Source organism: Lipophrys pholis (genome assembly GCF_963383615.2).
Source record: "Lipophrys pholis genome assembly, chromosome: 11".
NCBI lineage: Eukaryota > Metazoa > Chordata > Actinopteri > Blenniiformes > Blenniidae > Lipophrys > Lipophrys pholis.
In genome coordinates, this window is record NC_137631.1 from 3867532 (window position 1) to 3888665 (window position 21134).

General features: G+C 41.4%; 1 protein-coding gene across 1 annotated transcript in view; it reads left to right on the forward strand.

Annotated features, from left to right (window-relative positions):
• LOC308117025 (integrin alpha-11-like) overlaps nt 1-21134 on the forward strand; it is a gene marked incomplete at its 5' end in the record, with an annotated part of 54119 nt that overhangs the window by 9687 nt on the left and 23298 nt on the right. Inside the window, 7 exons of the mRNA XM_080475616.1 lie at nt 11764-11873; nt 13159-13250; nt 13619-13733; nt 15954-16081; nt 18622-18770; nt 20168-20312; nt 20714-20879. Of these exons, the coding sequence (XP_080331742.1) occupies nt 11764-11873; nt 13159-13250; nt 13619-13733; nt 15954-16081; nt 18622-18770; nt 20168-20312; nt 20714-20879 (905 nt within the window). The remainder of the gene's footprint in view (nt 1-11763; nt 11874-13158; nt 13251-13618; nt 13734-15953; nt 16082-18621; nt 18771-20167; nt 20313-20713; nt 20880-21134) is intronic.

Below are 21134 nucleotides of genomic sequence, written 5' to 3' on the forward strand. Positions count from 1 at the left end.
ATTAACACAATTATTTATAAAACAAAGACATTCTAACCACCTTGTCAGCTGCACAGGTCACTGCCGTGCTCTCCCAAACACTTACGGTGAAGGAAAGAGAGCGATTCAACACAAACACAGACTCTTGAAGGAGAGAGAGGTGGACTTCCCCTGTCCGGGTCCTCCCTGTGACCCTTGACCCCTTGACCACTCTGGCCAATCACAATGGACTCCTGTTCTCTGGGGCGGGGTCCAGTTTGCAGTCACTTCCTTGTTTACATCGCAAAAGGCAATTCTCTGTATCAGTGAAACCACATGGTACAAAATGGAGGGAAACTCTTGGCAGAATGCAAACCCCTTGTCTCTAACAGTGAATTTAAAATACAGAATACATCAAGTTAAAATACTCTAACAAAGCGTTGTTGGGTCTATTAACTAAAATATGCAATAGAGAAATAGTGGCTCCAAACAGACAAGAGTGGCGATCCATTGTTGGGCAGCAATTACAACAAAATATTAAAAGCAGAAATAAGTAAAAAGGTTTTGGAGTTGCAGTGTCATTGTAGTTTTGCAGGTCCTGTCCTGGAGTGGGTGCTGCAGAAACCTCAGCTCCCAGACGTCACTCGGTCGTCATTGTATAACAGGAGTGGTCAATCCACGGCTCACGAGTCACATGCGTCTCTTTGCCTGTCGGTGTGCGTCTCTTTGATCTATTTACTGACAACAGCGGAGTTCTGCTCTTTCAGTTATAAAGAGTTCTCTTGTGAATCTCAGAATGTTGCTTTTTCTTTCTTACGTACTCAAATGCATCAGTTAGAGCTCAACACCATGACCATAACATCCCTCTCACGCTCGTTGTCACACAGTTTACCAGGATAACAGAGGATGATAAATCAACAGAAATACAGAACTAATAGGTATAATTACGCTAAGCGTAGAAATAGTGTCCCAAGAAGTAACGTCCATGATCCTCTCCCCCTCACACCGCGCTAACACTCTACAGCAGGTGTACACTATTACTTCACTTTGTTGGCAGGTGGGGAGAGTCAGAGCGTACAATGGCATGGAAACAAAGACTCAAAGAAGTTGTAGGCCATCAGGTGAACCAATAAAAAGAGCCGAGAAAATGATTTTCGTTCCCAAGTCTGGGCACTACTTTATCAATGTATTTTGTGTAGACTATATCCTTGGGGATTTGGGTTAAAGGTTTTCTGCCTCATATCCTGCAGTTTTTTTGTCACAAGCCATAAACCTATATAAGTATACTGTAGCGCCGCAGTGCGCATACAGGGAGCAGGAGACACGGGAATACCGTACTCTGGAATGTCTTTGTTTCAATCACATATACATGCGTTGCTCCGAGGGCTGCACTCAGCCGCAACCTCACTTCGGCTCAGGGTGTCACATAACGCACACGAATTGTTTATAGACAACTGATCACTGGACAATAACTAGACCATAACAGAACAACTCAGACATGGAACTATAACAGGTAACCAAGACAACACATAAACAAGCGAAGCATTTCCCATGATCCTTTGCGTCCCCCCCCCCCCCTTCATTCCACAGCGGTCGCTACAATACATTTAAAAAACTAAAATTCTGTGGTGCCAGATTCACTTGTTTCATTTATAAACATTCACTTTAAGATGAGGTTTTTAGGATGACGGAGTGTATGAGACGCTCTCCCGACTCATCTGTCTTCACACGCCGGCCAATCCGCGGCCTGCCGTCTGCTGAGGTCACATTGTCTACTTGCTTCAGCTCGCTTGGAACCCCGGCCGAGGAGGTACCACGAAAGTACTTTGTACCAGGTACTAACACGTAAGTGTCAATGGCGAGGAGAGTCTAGTCGAGTAGGCGCTGAGTAACTCGTGGTAAAGCGCCATAAGATGAGTGATTGCGGCCATCACTGAAGAGCTGAACTGGTTTATATTTGAAGAGTATTTGGAAAAAAAGATAAACAAAATTCAGGAGAAGGTAAGGATGGGGGGAAAGAATTTGCATTTGGCAGGTTTGGTTCAAACTAATTCCCAGACAGTATCATCTGGTATGAAATGGATAATGTCTGTCTGGTTAAAAATGAAAACAACTGAAGAGTTTGTTCAGGATTTATTAGACTCTGGAATCTGGTGACACGCAGTGAGTTCGTGAGTCCCAAAGAAGTGAGCGTCAGGCCTGGAGAGATTTCCATGAAGCGTAGTTGTTGGTTTCTGTCCTCCTGGTGCTGTGTGTCAGTGAGTTATGTGGAGAATTCAGCCCAATGACACATTTTCCATGGATGAGTGGGCTGAATGGAACATTTCTGCAGAGATGCCGTCACTATTTTTCTCGCTCACAAAGTTTTCTCCGCTATAAAGTCACATAACGTGATGTGACTCCGATCCTGCTCCGGCTGCTCTCATGCAAACACGTGTTCCAAAAGAGAAGTGGCAGATCATCCTGCTCAAAAGTTTTATGCATTCAATTTTAAAAACTGGAGAAGCTTTGACAACGTCCTGATGTATAAGAGGTGCATAATACTCTTCTGTATTTGTACAGATAAAATTGTTGCGTTTGAGGATAAAAATAATTACAAGAATTTGACTGTTTTAAAGTTTTACTTTTCTAACATGCTTTTAATAAATTAATAATAATATTAGGGGGGTGGGCCTTTTTCAATGAAAAATTCATGGACAATAGAAGGTAATTGTGTTCTGCAGGTTTAATGACAGCTGAGTTTCTCTGTTCTCCATGGGCAGTGCAACAATCAGCTGCTTGTATAGAGATAAACCGAGCTAAAGAAGATAACCTGAAACAATTGCATGTGGCTGCTGAGAAGACAGAGGTATAGGTATAGGTATAGGTATAGGTATAGGTATAGGTATAGGTATAGGTATAGGTATAGGTATAGGTATAGGCGTGGTCCACTTGAGAACACTGTTATATGTCACGACATCGTTTTTGGATGATCATCCACACGGCTGCATTTTAGGAGGCTGAAATCTATTTATTTGTTGTTTTGTTTTCAGAGCAGTGCACACATGCATGCCATTGTCAGTATTCTTCGCAAATGAATGAACGTAGAACATAACATGAAAACGTTACCTTGAAGCCTTTTTAACATCGATGCTCTTTTTTTTTCTTTTTTCTTTTAACAATAGAGCAGGGATGTATGAATACGGAGAAGAAAAATTTAATTTTAACTAAAATTCCAGCACCTTTGTGGGGGGATTATCTTGGAGCATTCTAATCTGGTTCGGTTCCAAAACCCATTTGCCTCTTCCTCATATAGGAAACCCACTTTGACCATATTTCCATAAACCTGTCCATTTTTAAGTTAATTGAGAACGTAACTTTTTCCATGTTCCATATGTCATTGATCGTTTCCAGCCATTCTCTGGTTGTGGGCGGGTCGGGCTGCATCCAGTGCCTAGTAATGGGTTTTTTGGCCGCAGTTATGATTATTTGAAATAGATTTTTATGAGCATTTCCTTTGATCAAGGCTGTTTCACACAGGAAGGACATCTTAAAATGGCAGGGTATCTTAATAGTGAATATTTCCTGTTGTTTTTCGTATCTCTGACCAAAACTGCTTTAACCTCGGGTATTCCCAGAATATATGCAAAAGGTTTGCATCCCGGACCCCACAACCCCTCCAGCAATATCCAGAGTATCTCTTAGCAGCTTCTCCAGCTTGTCTCCCCCCCCTCCTCCTCAGGTGTGCCGTGGATCCTCAGGTTGTCCCGGCGGGCTCGTCCCTCCTGGTTGACCAGCTTCGGAGGTTAAAGTTTTTATACATATTTCTTTAAACGCGTTCCAGAGTGGAGGAATTTGAAAACATCACCTCGGCTTTGACGTGTGGAAGGGCAAGACGCACATTTACTGAAAGTGATGATGTCATCACCCCACCTCTCGACCCGATAACCCCGTGGCCCTGTCTTTGAGATTATTTAAACTTTTTAAGAACAACAGGGAGAAAAAGGATTGTTTTGGCTCATGTGGTCAGGGCCTTAGTCTCTGTTTTGTCAATGAAACCGCAAAATGTAGGGTATTTTTTCTTTTTATAGCCCTGTAAAGCCCGGGATGGGGTGGAAGGGCATTCTCTTGTTGATTTTACATGTGTAGTTTTCTGTTCAAATTTGATTTTCTTCAATGTTCAATCATTTCTGAGATAAAAACATTATATCAGTGGTTCCACAGTGGTTTAGTGGTAGGCACTCTCATCTCATACCGAGACGATCATGTGTTTGAGTGTGGGCCAGGCCTTTTCTGTGTGGCGTTTGCATGTTCTTCTTGTGCATGCATAGGTTTTCTCCCCAGTACTCTGGTTCCTCCAGAAACATGCATGTGAGGATACAGTGGCAGGCCGTGTATTCCACATCTGGGCCTTCAGTAGTGCTCAGTCTGAGTCAATCCACCCCTCAATAACTCTTTTATGGCCATAAAAAACATCTTATCATGCAGAAATGCAGTATGAAGAGCCGTTGCGTTGCAGATAGATAGTCATGTAGCCCAAATAAATACCTTTACTGAAGAAACCACTCCAGAGTCAACAACACTCCTTCTGTTGCAGCTTAGCTGCATTAAAAAGCAGCTGCTATTCTCAAAACTTCTGGGGGTTAAGGAGGCTGACAAACGTCGGCTTTTTGTGGTTTTTCGTGGTCCTGAAATCTTCTGGCAAATAATGTAATCCAGAATCCTGCCATGAAGAGGGTGGTAGTGCACGGCTGCGTGTGAGTATCTTGCCCTGCACATTCATGCACTCTGAACGCCTGCGGTGTGTTCCATGACCTCTTGAAAAGTCCATCTTGGAACTGGTTTTGACATTAAATCTGTAAACAAATCCTTTTCTCACCTTTCAGCCATTGTTAGTTGACAAAACCACTATTAAATCAACAAAACTATTGTTCATGCGGCTCGCTCCAGCTGTAATTTGCTCGGTCCAGCGAGTAAGCTCTCTGACTATCCAATCAGAGGGAGTGAATACTCTGACGTTGCCCTCGGCCTGCCAGAAGTGGTGCCAACTCAAAATCTGATTGGTTGAAGCAACAAATGGATGGACACTTATTTTATGCTGCAGATGCCTGCAGAGCTACAGCATATTTCTTAGGCCACCAGGATATAATTGAGGATATAATTTCCTGCAGGTGTGGATGTGACTGTTAATCTCTGTGTTTGTCCTCTGATGGACTGGTGACCTGTCCAGGATGACCCGGCCTTCACCTGTCACTGAAAGCCAGGTACATCTTAGCTTATCCTGTTCTATCTTACTTTAGAACTTGTATACAAAGGCTACTAACAATGTTCTGACATGTCCCTCTGTCCAATGCTTAAATATGTTCCCTTGACAGATTGATTGTTTATGTTGCTGATTGACTGTTTGCATGAATGACTGAGAAGCTACAAAGGAATTGCCCCTTGGGGGATGAATATACTGTAGTTAGAACTGAACTGAACTCGTTAGCGGGGATCAGCTGTAGTTCTCCGGGACCCTGAAGTAAATACAACAGAGGTTCCCCATGTATGTGAAGTGGTTCTACCTGATCTCAAAGCCACTTGCCCCACTCTGCTGCTGGATTCAGATATATAGATTTCTCTTCAAAGGTTATTGGACTTATGTCAGACCTTATTGCTCGTCACTTTGAAGCAGTATGTGCTCTTTGGTTCATGGTTTTTTCAATGAGGCTTTATCTCAAACTGTTTTCTTCATACCAAACAACACATTTCCCTCTAAATATCTTGATAATCTTCAGATTCAAGTATCTCTTCATTTTGTTCAGTACTCCCAGTACCATGGGCAGAAAAACAGCCCCACAGCAGAATAGTACCTCCACCAGGCTTTATATCAGGTGGGCTGGACCTTTCTGTGGTTCAGGTGGACTTTACTTTAATGTCTTCATAGAATAGAATCCCAGAGAGATAAAACATTTGTCTTTTCTGTTTGTACAACTAAGAACCATGAGAGGTTGGACTGTTTCTTGGATCTGGCAACCACAAACCTTCAACTTGATGCAAAGCCTGGGTGTTTGCTTTCTCCTTCAGTCAGTCTGAGCATCTTGTGCAACTTCTCCAGTCTTATGTGCTGTAGTCTGGAAACCTTTTAGCCGTGCCAAATACCTTGCAATCCTCCAGGATTACAAAATCCCCCTGCCTTTGAAGTCTCAGGTAAATAGGTGGAAAGAATTTGCATTTGTCTCGCAAGCAGCTTCTCTTGCATCTTAAGGTAGCGGAGCGGGAGGATCTGGAAACATGTTGTGGTTTCCTATTCCCCAACCTCCCTCTGCGAAACCCATTGTGTGTGTGTGTGTGTGTGTGTGTGTGTGTGTGTGTGTGTGTGTGTGTGTGTGTGTGTGTGTGTGTGTGTGTGTGTGTGTGTGTGTGTGTGTGTGTGTGTGTTTTATAGTTGGGTTTGACAATGTTATTTAGGATAGTTTCTACACAGAGTCTTCTCTTCAGGTGTTTGGCTGACTGTATGATCAAGACAACACAGTGGAATGTTTTTGTAATTTTTCTGCCTTTCTTCCATATAATTCATTATTATTATTTACACACATGGAAAGAATGTGTGCCGACAAACCACTGGAGTCCCGTTGTCAGGTCTCCTCCTGTGTCTCCATAAAGTGTGTGTGTCTTACCTGCTTGTCACTTATGGTTTAATCTTGTCACTAACGTGTGTGAGTGTCCCTGTCCGTGTCTCCTCTCATGCTCCTCCTTCCTGCCAGCGTCCCTCCTGTGCCTAATTATTCCCATATGTGTCACCTGTGTTTCCCTGTGTATTTAATCCCCTGTTCCTTTTGTCTCAGTACCAGATGGCCTTGGTTTTTGTGATTAAATATCTTGCCTCTCTTGTTACTCCCTAGAGTTTCCCCCCCCCCGTGTAACTTCTGCTTTGTTTTTTGACTCTTGCTGGCCTCTGAATTACTGATTTTGGCCTGTCCTCTTGATACCTCGGCTCTGCCTGATCCTCTGTAAACCTGAAGATCGCACTGACCGATTTGCAGCACCAAACAAGTATACACACTCTGGCATAATTGCAGCATAGCATACACAGGCATTCAAACATGATACCTTCTTCCCATAAAATAGTTCTATGTGTCATAAACACCAGGCGGACGCAGATGGTAAAGTGTGAAATGAAATGTTATTGTTATTCTTCCAGTCCCAATGTGTGCTTTAGTTTTAAATTGTGGTTGTGGTGGAAGAGAACGAATGGAATTTCAGGGTGTGACTTTAGTTATTTTGTGCCTGCATAGTATGAACAATGTAGTATATAACTTCTGGACTGTATACAGTGAAAGAGTCTGCAAATTCTATAAAATGTCTTACTTTTCAGTGCAAGTTGGTTTCATTTTAGGTCACAAGCTCACACAAACTCAACGGGCCTCATACAAAGAAGCAAATCTGTTCTGAAATAATTTGTTTGAAGAGAAATTAAAGGTGTCATATCATGGCCAAAAATGTTGTTTATTGCCCCAAATCCAGCATATCTTTGTTTTTCAACCATTTGATCCTTTGAGCTCTATTGAGAATCTGATGTATCTGTCAGTCTGCTTACACCATGCCTATCTTGGGAAGAGGAGGAAGTGCTTTACTCTCATGGGACCATGTGCCAATGTTTACATTCTATTTATGCTTGAAACACTGTCGTTCAATCAAACCAGTTTGAAGCAGAATCTGACCCAGAAGGAGAAGCTCCTGAAGAAGGTCAGACTCTGCAGCTGCAGTAGGATGTTTCAGATCGGTTACTTAAAAATACTGTGTCTGAATATGTTACTTAGTTTGGTCATATGTTTTTTTTTTTTACAGTTCCTACCAAGCAGCTAATGCTATCTCCTGCTAACTGTCAGAGTAACTGTTAGTTTTCATATTGTACCGAATTTATTCAGCCTGTTGCTCTGCATATAATTCAGAGCATTTTTTAAAGCAGATATTAATTAATATTGCTTATTATTCAAGGACACAAACTTAGCAACAGTAATTGAGCTTCGTTAGCAGCAGTGCTAATGCTACAGGGACATTTTAACAGGCAACAAAACAAGGCAACAGAAGAGAGTTAGAAAACATCCACGACCTAAAGTTGATTTGCACCTCCTTTTAAAAGGATTTAAATCATAAACAACAAAAAGGTCTGCATCTATTTTTATATGCACCAATATTTGGTAGAGCCCACACTTTATTAGGGGATTTTACTTGGTAACATGGCTTCTTGTCTCTGTCTGCTGCATTTCCGTTGGCCAGCATGAAGACCTCCAACTGAAGGTTCTGACTCCGTAGAAAACCTTCTTCCATTAAATAAGTCAGAAGCCTTTGGATTTATTTGTTCCTGTAAAACCTGAAAAACCTAAAGTCTGAGAGGCAGAGCAAGAAACCCCACAGTATGATGTCACCTCTACCGTGCTTTGCAGTAGGTAAGCTGGATTTTAATTTGTGGGCTTTATTGGCTGAAAAAACTAACAATTCAAATGTCTTTAGGAAGAATGAAGGAACCTTTGATTGGGAGAATCATTTTAAAATGTCTTGGATGGATGTCCATCCATAATGTCATAAAATGTCCAAAGATTAACATGAACCAATGAAGCCTCGTGGAATGTGGATCAAGTCCAGTTGACCAGATTTAGTTAACTTGAAATATAAAAGTCTAATTATCCCAATCAACATTAAAAGGATTGTGTCTAACGGAAGGAAAAATGTTTTCCTGTAATCTTTAAAAAATTATTCGAACTGTTTTACATTTCCGTCTTGGAGCTAAATAAACACAACCAAATGAAAACCAGACCATACCACATTAATGTTAAATTTATAGGGCTCCTCTGTGTGTTTTGTGTTAACCAAGGATGTTGTGTCCTCTGAAAGCTCAAACCTCTTCACCTGCTTTGATTCCAGTTAAATCGGATGTCAACCGTTGGTTTGTTTTCCCCGTGACGCACACATAACGAGCATGTCCAGTCTGAGCACCTATTTCAAACACCGCAAGAAACAACCTGCTGGGAAATCTGCAATTAAATGACAAATAACTAATTAAAGCAGTAACAAAAGAGCCAGGTAGAGTTTTTGTAGTTTTGACGTTGTTACCAAAATGTAAATTACAGCACCTGCTCAGGAAATGATCAGCGTGGTGCGGTGATGTCGGAGACATTAGTGTCTGCAGGCTGCAGGATGTGAACTCGGCCCGTCTGCTCTCTGGGATGTGGTCTGTCATCACGTCCTTTTGATGTGGACAGGAGACACGTTAGCAGATGCAGGGGTTAAGCGCTCCCTTCGCTGTCACATCGCCTCTGATATGTGAGTCAGACCCTTTTCCCAGAAGCTCCATCCAGGCCACATGTGGAGGTGTTTACTCTGGATAACATTAATAACATGTCGGCAGTTTGACACTGCAGCAGCAGGACCTGCATTTAACACCACTACCGCAACAGCCGCGATGAATCACGATGAAGGGTTTCCTCTAACGAGGTGAATCTGGAGGCAGCAAACAATAAAAACTGCTTTTACATTCAGTAAAATCATAAATTAGTCCAATCCTGTTTTTGTACACTGACAAGAGGTCATTCCTGTCTGTCCATCGACCTACCGTGTTACATACATGTTTTATCCATCTGTGACTTCTGGAAACAATCCCAGCTGACTCTGAGCGAAAGCAGGAGTTAGTGTCACAGAATAAATCTCACTTTAAGAAATGAAACCACACAAGATTCAAGACTTTATTTTAATTGCAAACGTTAAACAAGACTGATTTTGAATAAAACAACAGTTTAGTCAATGGAATTTGCCTTGATTTGACCTACAGTCGTGGAGCTGAACTCTAATATTCATGTATTTTATATATTTTATATTTATATATTTTATATTTCAGTATAAAAGAGTTAGATTTATTTATTTTTTTTTTTTAACTGCTTTTACTTGTCAAAACAAGTCAGTTTCAACACAAACGGTATGTAAAGGTTAAAGCTGATTTGTAATAATGTGGTTAGTCTTAATCTGCAGTGGCGAGTATCTTTGAAAGGAGGCAGGGCTGGTTGTTCATGTTTGTTCCATGTTGAATACTTTGGCCATATAAGAGAGAGTGCTACAAATCATGATCATGAGTTCAGGAAGAGATCAATTTCTCATTTTGACAAACACGTGACACAAACTGCAGTCAACAGTTGAGTTTGCGATGTCTGATTCATTGTGACGCACCATAGAAATCCTCAGACAAATCAAAGGAAATAAAAAATAATGCATGAAAAGAAAACAGAAGCTGCATCCAGGTTTTTGTTATTCGGGTAACAGATTGTTGCGTGAACAATAGTTGATGTGTCACAAGCGATTTGTGAACTTTATGATGGAAAAAGAGAAAAAAGCTGGAGTTTAAAGAGTCAGCCCTAAGAGCTGTTTAATTCAGCTCAAAACATCTTGATTGAACTTGGTGTTTTACAGTCAGAAGCTCCCAGTTGAAAGTTACTCAGTGCATTTGGGGGATGTTTTTGTCTGTTAGATGAGGGCCGCGGTACACTGCTGGGCTCTCAGTAGCAAAGTACAATAACATCATAACACAATTTTAATATTCAATTAATAATAGATATGTATAGATGTTTTATTTTATTTTTTTAGGCAAGGCAAATGTATTTATACACCATTCGAACACAGGGCAATTCACAGTGCTGTACAAAAAATAAATAAAATAAATACAGAAAAGCTTTACAAAGAAATAAAATAAATATATTAAGAAAATAAATACGTTAAAGCTTTAAAAGAAATGAAAGAAATACATTAAAGCAAGTAATGAAGAATCTTAATCTCCAGATCTTCAAGTATTTTACTAAGTGTTTCCCCACAACCACTGACCATACGGTCCACTTTGGGATCACGTAGAGCTTTCAATCAATTTCAAGGCGACAATGTGTTAGGAAAAGCCACACTGATTCGGCGTACCGACTTTGGAGACGGCATGCAGTCCCCGCTCGCCCTTTACAGAAGCCTCACTCTCTGTACACTATCTCTATTTTTACTGTTTTCTAATAGAGTAAAAAATAGTTTTAACTTATACTGAGTCTATATAGTTTTTTTTCAAGTTGGTTTCCCATTAAATACCGTGCTGAATGACCTTAAACAATACATCTGACATCCAATATATCTTACATCCAATACATCCGTTTTGCATGTAGGATGTATACCTGATGTGTTTTATGACCGTAAACACTTTTAAATACGCATATAAACATTCAAGATGCGATGAAGTCTGTTGAAAACACAATGATTTTGTTGGAAGTCGCGCTGTTCCCATTAGCTCAAGTCCATATTGATTCATTCTGTTTCAGGTAAATTGATCTTAGAGTAATATTTTGATGACATTCTGGACATTAGGGAAGATTTCATGATTTTCAAGTGGACTATGATATTCTGGAGTTTGGGAATTGACGTCTTCAAGTGACTGAGGGCAAGCAGCTTGCACGCAGCTGTCACATTAGTGAGAGTGAATGGGTGAATGTGACTAAAAATGTATACCTCTTTAAGACTCCATAAGTGAACTCTATTGACATGGCACTTGATGGTTGGACCTGGTCATATTATCATTAATGTGGATGTGATGTAACTTAAGTCCGATGATAAATGAACTCACCACTTGAGCTGTCTGAAAGCATGTTCACGGTGGGATTCACTTATTCATGCATAAACGCACACCGCAGTGGAGACAGAGACGCATCTCATGGTTCTTGCTCAGTGTTGAGAGTAACTTGGTGTAACCAGGCCACTGTGCCGTCCGTACGCCAGCTGTTATATTACCCCGTAATGGCTGATTGCTGTCTGTGTTGTTTGAAGGTTGCTGGTCGGCGCTCCCTTCGAAGACACTGGAAAGCAGCAGACAGGTGATGTGTACAAATGCCCACTGGACCCCAAAAACTCTGCAAACTGCACCCGACTCAACCTCGGTAAGCTTCAATGCATCATGGGAAAATCTCTGCGAAAGGTCTGATTAATACCAGATTGTGATATCTGTAAGGAAATGAAGTCTCTAATACTTTATTGTTTTCCGGATCATCAAACTGAATGATAACATAAACCCGGTTCGGATCATGATTTTGTTTGCGTTTTAAGGTCGGTGTCTATGTGATGTTGAAGCCTTGTGGATAAAATCTGGTCACATCTGTAGTTTTACTCTGTTGCTGTGACCTCTGTGACCTCTTCAGGTTGTTTTCAATGTGCTCTGGTCACATGTATTACTCTGTGAAAAGTGGACCATATTTTCCTCTCCTGTCTTGTGCATTCATCTTCTCGTCCCTCGTCTCGTTTTTATGAATGTGAAGGTTTCAGGTTTTGTTTAAAAATTGGTCCATCATTTCCAGCATAGTATGTGAGATGAGGTGTTCAGGAAGGATTTGAAAGCAGGACTGCACAGCTCCTTTCAAAGTGACAGTGTTTATTATTCCTCTAAAAGCTGTGGCAGGAAAGGCAAGGTTATATACATAAAAAAAAAGCCGGTTTGGATTGATTAATTCATGTTTTTATAATTTGTTCCCATTTATATTGTCCATCCTTTAGATAGGCTTCAGGAATAGCGAAAAATCCCACTTTTACTATTACTTTATAATGAAAACATATAAATTTCCTGTAGCTGAATACAACAGAGACAAAAGCCTTGAAGCACATAGAGACATCCTTATAGATCCTATAGATCCTGACTATGCTGGCCAGGCATTGAGGAAACTATAAACCTCACAGGAAAAACATATTTTCTTCTATATAGTATATCGAATGTAATGACCTTTCTGTAAACTATTGACATTAACACCCCTGAACAGGGCAACTCTTGGATTAATTCCTTTATAATATCTCAACATCTGAAAAAAAAGGAAAAAGCCAGTCGCCACAGGCAAACACATTTGCAAACAACAAAATAATTGTAACTGTCATTTTATTCATGAAGTTAAAATAAAGCAACATTCTGTAGGTATTTGTATTGTGTTGAAACTGCATTAGAAAAATTTGAAATTTAAAACCTAAATACATAACCGTCCATCTTGAAGTGACTCTATTAACTCTCTTTAACAACAAGACAATTTTCACTTTCATAAGTTTCCCTTCAAAAAGGGAAATTTGCAAACACAATATAATTTTAATAGAATTCCTATATATAGGGGTGAGGGGTTATTTTTGTTGAGGTATTTTACCTTCAGGACTTCAGGAAAAGAATGACTCCATTTTGCTTGTGAACAGGGAAAATTTCAAGGGAAAACGTCCTTGAGAGAAAAGATAAGATGAGACTGGGCATGACGTTGACCTCAAACCCCAAAGACAGCAGTTTTGTGGTGAGTCGCCTTCTTTTATTTCTTTTTTATATAGTTTCCTTCAAGTATTTCATCCTTCACATCATGATGTCTCAATTACCTTGGATAGGAAAAGTAATAATGCCTTTAACACGTAATGCTGTCGATATTCCAGAACATATTCGATCCTTAAAGGGCGTCAAAGAACCTAAAACATCAATACACAAGACAATATTCACAAGACTCAACAAAAATAGATCAGTAACTTTAGGATTTTCTAATTGAATAGATTAGGTCAGTTTTAGCAGGTGGATACTTTTACGTCAAAAAAATAGTGTACCAATTACACGCTTTAAAAAAAAAGGTTTAATCTTTTTTGTCTGTGTTCTTCTGTTCTTGTTGTTTGTCAGACCTGTGGGCCCCTCTGGTCTCATGAATGTGGAAGCTCGTTGTACAGCACAGGAATCTGCTCCAGAGTGGGAAGAAACTTCAAGCACTCCCACACCATCGCCCCTGCACTGCAGAGTAATGACACTCCATCCATCCATCCATCCATATATTCATCCAACCATCCATCCATCCATCCATCTATACATCTATCGAACCATCCATCCATCATCCATTCATTCATCCGTTCATTTATCAGTCATTCATTCAAGATTTCATCTATCCGTGTCTTCCTATCCATGCATCCATCTTAAAATACTTTCCTCAATAAGTTAATTCAGAAATCAAAATATACATTTTTCTATTATGCGTCTCTTTAACTGTCCATCCATCAATTTATCAGTTCATCCATTCTTCCAACTATTCATCTATTTATCCCTGACTTCATCCATCCACCCATAAATGTGTTCATCCATCCATCTAGCAGTTCATGTATTCAATCATGCATTTTCCGACTTCCCGTGTTGACGATGTTGAAGAAAGTCACGTGAAAGAGGGCTCCCGGTGTGACTGTCAATATATCCCTGTAAACACCACGTTCTGATTTGGAGTCGAGTTTTGAATTTTGCAGATTGGGTGTTGTCACCTGAAAGGTTGTCGTGTAAACGGGGCCTGAGAGCTGTACTGAAGGACACCAAAAGTAGCACAGAGGTTTCAAAAGCGCTGACACAGGTCATCCTTGAACACAGACTGCGAAATTACACATCATCCTTTATGAGACAAAACAACATTTCTCCAAGGCATATAAAAGCAGTTTAGGTATGTTCGACCCGTGGAGAGCTAAATCACAACCAGACAAGTGTTTTCTCATGTTCACCACTCACATTCCATCCATCCATTTTCTCCTGCTTATCCGTTTACGGGTCGCAGGGGTGTCAGTCTGAGCACTGTCACCCAGATCACATCGCACCAATTAAGAACCTTTCCTGTGGGTGGTGAGCCCACGGGAAGGTGGTGCCTGGTGTGGGACATGAACCCACGGGAAGGTGGTGCCTGGTGTGGGACATGAACCCACGGGAAGGTGGTGCCTGGTGTCGGACATGAACCCACTAACTTGAGATTGCGAGTCTCATGCTCTACCAGCTGAGCTTGCCGGGGGCCTCCACTTATATTCTCAGATTCATTTTTTTTCTCTTAGATAATTATTTTTGGTCAGATATAAAGTCATGTGAATATCATAGTATTGCCATCTCAGACCACGCCCCCATATCTGTTGGAATTAATTTCCCTTGTCGCACTCCTCCAGTCAGGCGGTGGTGGCTCAATTCCTCCATGCGAGCTGAAGCTCCGTTTACAGAATTCCTTCGTGCTCAGATCGGTCTGTTTCTTGATACTGATGACTCTCCGGAACAAAATCGTGATCCGTGGTCAGGAATTGAGATTCGTGCCAAACTTGTCGTCGTTCTGTGTGAACACACCTTTAACAGCTCCACAACCGTTTTATTGCTTTTCTCGTCGTGACTTAAAACTTCATCAACCATATCAATTGCGCATTTTTTTAAACTATCCTCAGCATCAGCAAAGTGTTTCTTAGTTTTGGCAAGGTTCCATGAAACAAGCGATGATGCACTGTTGCCCTCTCTTGTGCCAATGCTATTGTGCTTGTATCACGTTATGTTTTCTGTTTTGCGGCTGTGGGACTTTTAAGGGTTGTTGACATTAAAGCTGGCGGCAAGCAGAGAGTTGAATTGCTCCTTCAGATGATCCACTTTGCTGACAGCTCCAGTCTGCGTGTAGATCAAGCATGGGCAGCGCATTTTTCCACACAGATTCCACTTTATCTCCGGCCCGCCTATTGCGGACCCCTGTCCTAGGGCCTCCAAAACCGTGCAGATTGTCCTTGACCGTTGTGCACTGATAACTGCTCTCCTGTGGACGAGGGTGGGAAGGAGGGAAGAAGGGATTTTGGGTAAAGAAACAAACAAAAAAGAAGTGTTTTTTTCCTGCTTTACACTGTATTTCTTTTGTAACCTGCGAAACTGCTTCCAATAAAAAGAGTTATAAAAAAAAAAAAAGTATATACATTTTCCAATATTCATCAGATCATTCGTCGATTCATAATTTCTTTCATCAGTTCATCGACCTTTACATTTTTCTAGTCTTAATCCATAAATTCATTCCTAAATCCATCCATCCATGTGTTTGTAACATACATCGCTTTCAGTTCACTCATCCAGCCATCTATTCATCAGTTTATTCCTGCTTCAATGAATTCTTCCATTTATTAGTTCACTTTTTTTTATCAGTTCATCCATCCGTCTTGCATTTACCTCTTCTTTTTTTTTTTTAATCTTGCAGGGTGCGAGACGTTCATGGACATTGTGATTGTTCTGGATGGATCTAACTCCATTTACCCCTGGTACCCGGTCCAGGACTTCATCATAAACATCTTGCACAAGTTCTACATTGGCCCAGGTCAGACACAGGTTAGTTTATCACTGTCACGCTGCAGAAGACCCGGCGGTGTCTGGAGAGATTACGGGTGCAAAGCTGTTTTTATTTTTGTTATAGGTATGAAAAGTGTGCTCCGCCATATAATATCCGTGATGTCAGTATAGATATCAAAATGTTTATAGAAACTTGGTTGGTGTCTACCTGTGACAAACTAATGGATGAAGAGAAAACATGGACAAAAAAATCCTTGATGTTGAGTGTTTGAAAGGGGTTTAAAATTCACCAGCTCTTTATACAATGTCCCTTGGCTGTTTGGAAGTACTTACAGAGTTTTAGCATGTTGCATAGCAGTAAGCCATTGTTCCACATTGGGGAATGGAGTACAGTTTTTCCTCGATTGCTAAAACACAAAACCTGGTTCCTGTAGCACCAAACCTTTTCATCATTCCCAAAAGCACACAGACATTTCCCATAACCAAAAGCACAATCCACCTGTTTCCACACATGTCTGAATATTCAAAACTCTTTCTGCAAAACCTGTGGCCAAATAAATCATTCATGGCACTATGTGCTCATTCAGCAAACACATGCTCTCAGTATAATTAGCTCAAGTTATCATAACCCAAACTCAGAGACCACACCCTTCCCCAGGTGAAAACAACAATCAGAATTTGGCATCAATAAATAGAGCCTCGAGGCATGTTCATGTCCTTTGGAACAATGGATCCCAACCATGCAGAGGTTGAGAGACAACAGAGAGGAAGAGGAAGAGGGAGGAACATCATTGGACAGCGTGCAATCATGCCAGAGGGGAGGCAACATCACCACGTGTTCATCCTCCACCGCCATACCATACTGTGTCCGTACAGCACTGCACTACTTCAGTTTGTAGATCAGCTGCACAAGAACATTCTCCAACAGGAAGGGCAGCCAGGCCAACCACAGCAAGCCTAATATGTTGTCACTCGGGATAACGTGAGCTTCCATCGGGCTGCTCTGGTTCGCAGCTGGTTCAATGACCACCCCAGATTCAGGTCCTCTTTCTTCCAGCATCTCACCTTTTCTGAATCCAATAGAGGAATTGTTCTCAGCATGGCGGTGGAGAGTCTATGACCGCCACCCATACACACAGCACAATCTCCTGGAGGCAATGGTGAAGGCCTTTGAGGATATTTCTCTGGAATCTATCCAGGGTTGGATCCCACACACAAGGGAGTATTTCCCATGTTGCCTTGCGAGAGAAGACGTAATGTGTGAAGTTGATGAAACACTACGGCTATGGTGTCGATGCTGATGAACCTGTATATGTGCTCAATGTGGATATACTGTGAATGAACCGTGTTCTTGACATTTTGGTGGCATCATGTTGAATTAATCCCCCCAGTGTGTAACAAACACTCACGTAGTCTGTTTGTATTGAGAGTAAAAACTGATTTGGACCCAGAAGTTAGATGGTTGTTGTGTTGGGTGTGACTTTTTTAAAATTGTGTGTGAAGATTTGAGAAAATAATGAGCTTTGTCCAGGAATTGTGTCTAAGCAATTCAGAAAAAGTGTAATATTTATCATTGGAACGTGGAAGCCTTTATAACGGAGGAGGGTACTCTGGATGCTGGAGGGCCAAAGTTGTACACATTTTTCCTGTTTTCTTTCTGCTACAACACGTGAATCTGCTGAATGTGTCAAAACCAGACAGACCCTCCAGGACCAGGAGTGTGCAACTCTGCCTGAGCAACTCAACCAGCAATTTCAGACCAGGCCAGCTTTCATAGCAAAGACTGCAGAGCTCCTGACCTCACCTGGCGTCAACAAATGCCAAAATATAACTGGAAGCTTTGTGTAATGCAGACAGATGCAAGTTTTATATCATCAAGTATTGTGCTACGTGATCGATTGCTGTAAAGCACAATGCTGAGAGCATGGAGCAGTATAAACATCCACACTTAATCCACAAAACTGGTTTAATGTCCAGACTAAAAACAGCTAAACATGGTAAAACTGCTGAGTCAGCCATAGCTTTGAGGAAAGTAAAAAAAAAAAAGAAAAGAAAAACAAAAAAGGAACAAAAAAGAAAATTTGAAAAATAAAGTATAAGAAGATAAAAGAACAAAATTGGAAAAAAAGAAAGAAGTCAAAAGCCACAACTTTACACACTTTTGGGACTGACAAAGCAAAACTGCTGAAACGGCCAGAACATCTTCAGCAGTTCAAAAGTGCTTTCAAATGCATCGTGTGTTGGAAAACTTTGGGTCATGTGGCTGTGCGATGTGCCACGTAATAAAATAAACTCAGTGGAAAGGGTCTTACAAGCAGCAGATAGACGCATGATAAGACCTGATTCAGGTACATTTGTAGCTCGTGGTCGTCGAATGCCTCGTTACACTTTCTATCTCTGATTGAACAGATTTTCTTTAGTGCAAAGTAACACTGATTTAAAGCTTACACCTTAAATCTGTAAAAAAAATCTTTTGAAATTAGTAAAATATAAGCATGGCGGGTACCAGGAGGTTGAACTGCTCCTGCAGTGCTCTGTGGTCACTGTTTCCCCGTATTGACTGCTTTGTTGGGCTGCAGGTGGGAGTGGTCCAGTATGGTTCCACAGTGGTCCATGAGTTCAGTCTGGGCGAGTACCAGACAGTGGAAGAAGTGGTGGAAGCTGCGAGGAGTATCGACCAGAGGGGTGGAGAGGAGACCAGAACAGCGCTCGGCATCAATGTAGCACGGTACGGCAGTAAATGATCTTCTACACACAGGTTATCCAAACCACTGGAAGCTGGAGATGCCTGATGATTTAAACCTTCATGTCAGGACAGATACTTTATTCTAAATTTAATGTGGCGTCACTTTGATTAGGTGGTGAGTTTCAGTCTGTCCTCAGTTTGACTCTTTAAGACATTTCATCCTTAAGGCCCCTGCATACTCCCTTTTGAACCCATAAGAACAAGAAGAAAATTCGGCAGTGACGTCAGCCAGCAGCAGAAAAAAAAAGCTTTTTCGGCAGGACTGTTCATACTCCGATAAGAAGCTGCCGAACTCGCAGGCCACGCCCCCTCGCAGCAGGCACAAGTCTGTGAAGCGGCGTTTAAACTTTTCAACTGCACAGTTTATTTCTGGCCTCCAGTGCTTTCAGAAATACATTTCTCTGAACTTTTTCAGTTATAAAAAAATGTCTGAGCGCGATGTTAGTACAGTTTTAACTACAGGAGCTGACAGCCGTTCGTGATGCGTTCAGGTGCATCACGTCAGCCTTTACTCCGACATTTTAATGAGCTGCGGCGCTCGTACAGTAGCGCTGTTACAAGCTAAATATGATTAAAATATTATCGATAGTCATGAGCGAACTAGAACACGCATGCGCAGCACACGGCAGTGCAGAAGTTTCGGCAGTGCGGCTCCTACATAGTTCGGCCAGGGCGGTTGGCACAGCCGAAACAAATTTGTTCGGCCAGAAGGAGCTGGCTGAAGGAAATGACGTCATTTTGTTCGACAGGACCCCGCACTGCCGAACTTTCGTCTTGTTCTTATGGAGGATGAAGAGGCCTTTAGAAACACAATGTTATGTAGTGGACTTGCTCTTTTGCATCAATAATTTCTTTTCAATGTGTTGCCTGGTCGTCAGCTTCTGACAATAATAACTTATAACTTATTTCTCCACAAGTTTTAAAAAAAACAAAAAATCACAAATCACAATCCAGTTGATACTTCATGCTCTGAATGATGCTACCTGATAATCTTTAACGCCTTCATCAGAGCAGGATCTGCACATTATTATCATGCATTTGATTAAAAGAAATTGTCACTAAATTTGAACAAATTTAAATTTGTTATTTGGAATTATATAATAGAGACTGAAGACTTAACTATTTTCTGCTCTTACATGACCTCTATAATCTTCTACAGTACTTTTTATTTTTCTTATTAAGCAACTTAATAATGATCACGTGGCTCATTGACCAAACAGTTACGTCAGTGGATTTGATGGACTAAAGCTGACACTCACAAGACCAAACATAAAAACAGACAAATATCTTCAAAACAAACTATATAAAAACAGAGTGTCTTCCAAAGAGCATGTTCCTGGGTTAGGGGTAAGTCTCCTGGACATCATCTGATCTTACAGGACAGAGGCCTTCAAGCGTGGAGGTCGTCCTGGAGCCCAGAAGGTGATGATCGTGATCACAGACGGTGAATCTCATGACAGTCCTCAGCTGGAGCAGGTCATCACTGACAGCGATCAAGACAACATCACGATGTACGCCATCGCTGTGAGTCCATTCCTCTTCACCTCTAAATCCCCAACATCTGATCTCCTCTCATCTCTGAGCCTTCACTGTTCTGCCCTTTGAATTTAAGGGTTTGTTTCCTTCCTTCCCATAACTGACTTCCGGCTGTTCCCATGCATCCACCTCCTGTAGCCACTTTACCCAGAGCAGAGCTGTGGAGGACTGAAGTCCCTCCCAGCTGAAGATGGATGTAAGAGAGGTGCACCTTTATCAGGTCACCTGCTCTGACCCTCCTTTCTTCTTGGCCCAGCCACAAAGCTGCTCCACCGTTGTTTCCAGACAACAAACTCACACTCTCTCTCTCTCTCTCTCTCTCTCTCTCTCTCTCTCTCTCTCTCTCTCTCTCTCTCTCTCTCTCTCTCTCTCTCTCTCTCTCTCCCTAGGTTTTGGGGTATTACAACCGTAGAGGAATCAACCCTGAAGCGTTTCTGAAGGAAATCAAGTTCATTGCCAGTGACCCTGATGAGAAGCACTTCTTCAACGTGACGGATGAGTCGGCATTAAAGGACATTGTGGATGCTCTGGGAGAGAGGATTTTCTCCCTGGAGGGTCAGTAAGCATTCCTGTTAAATGGCAGTGTTTTTGCGACTCTCTGTAAAGGAGCTCCATGCCCCTACCGTGGTTCCTCAGAGCCAAGGTGGTTTGTTATTACATCTGCCAACGAAAGTTGGGGCAACGATTATGTTTTAGGACGCGTATATTTATTTATTGATATGTATGTATTTTACCAACTTTTCGCGAAAACTATTGAGCCGAATTGAATGAAATTTTCAGGGATGATTTGTCATCATCCAAGTACCATTT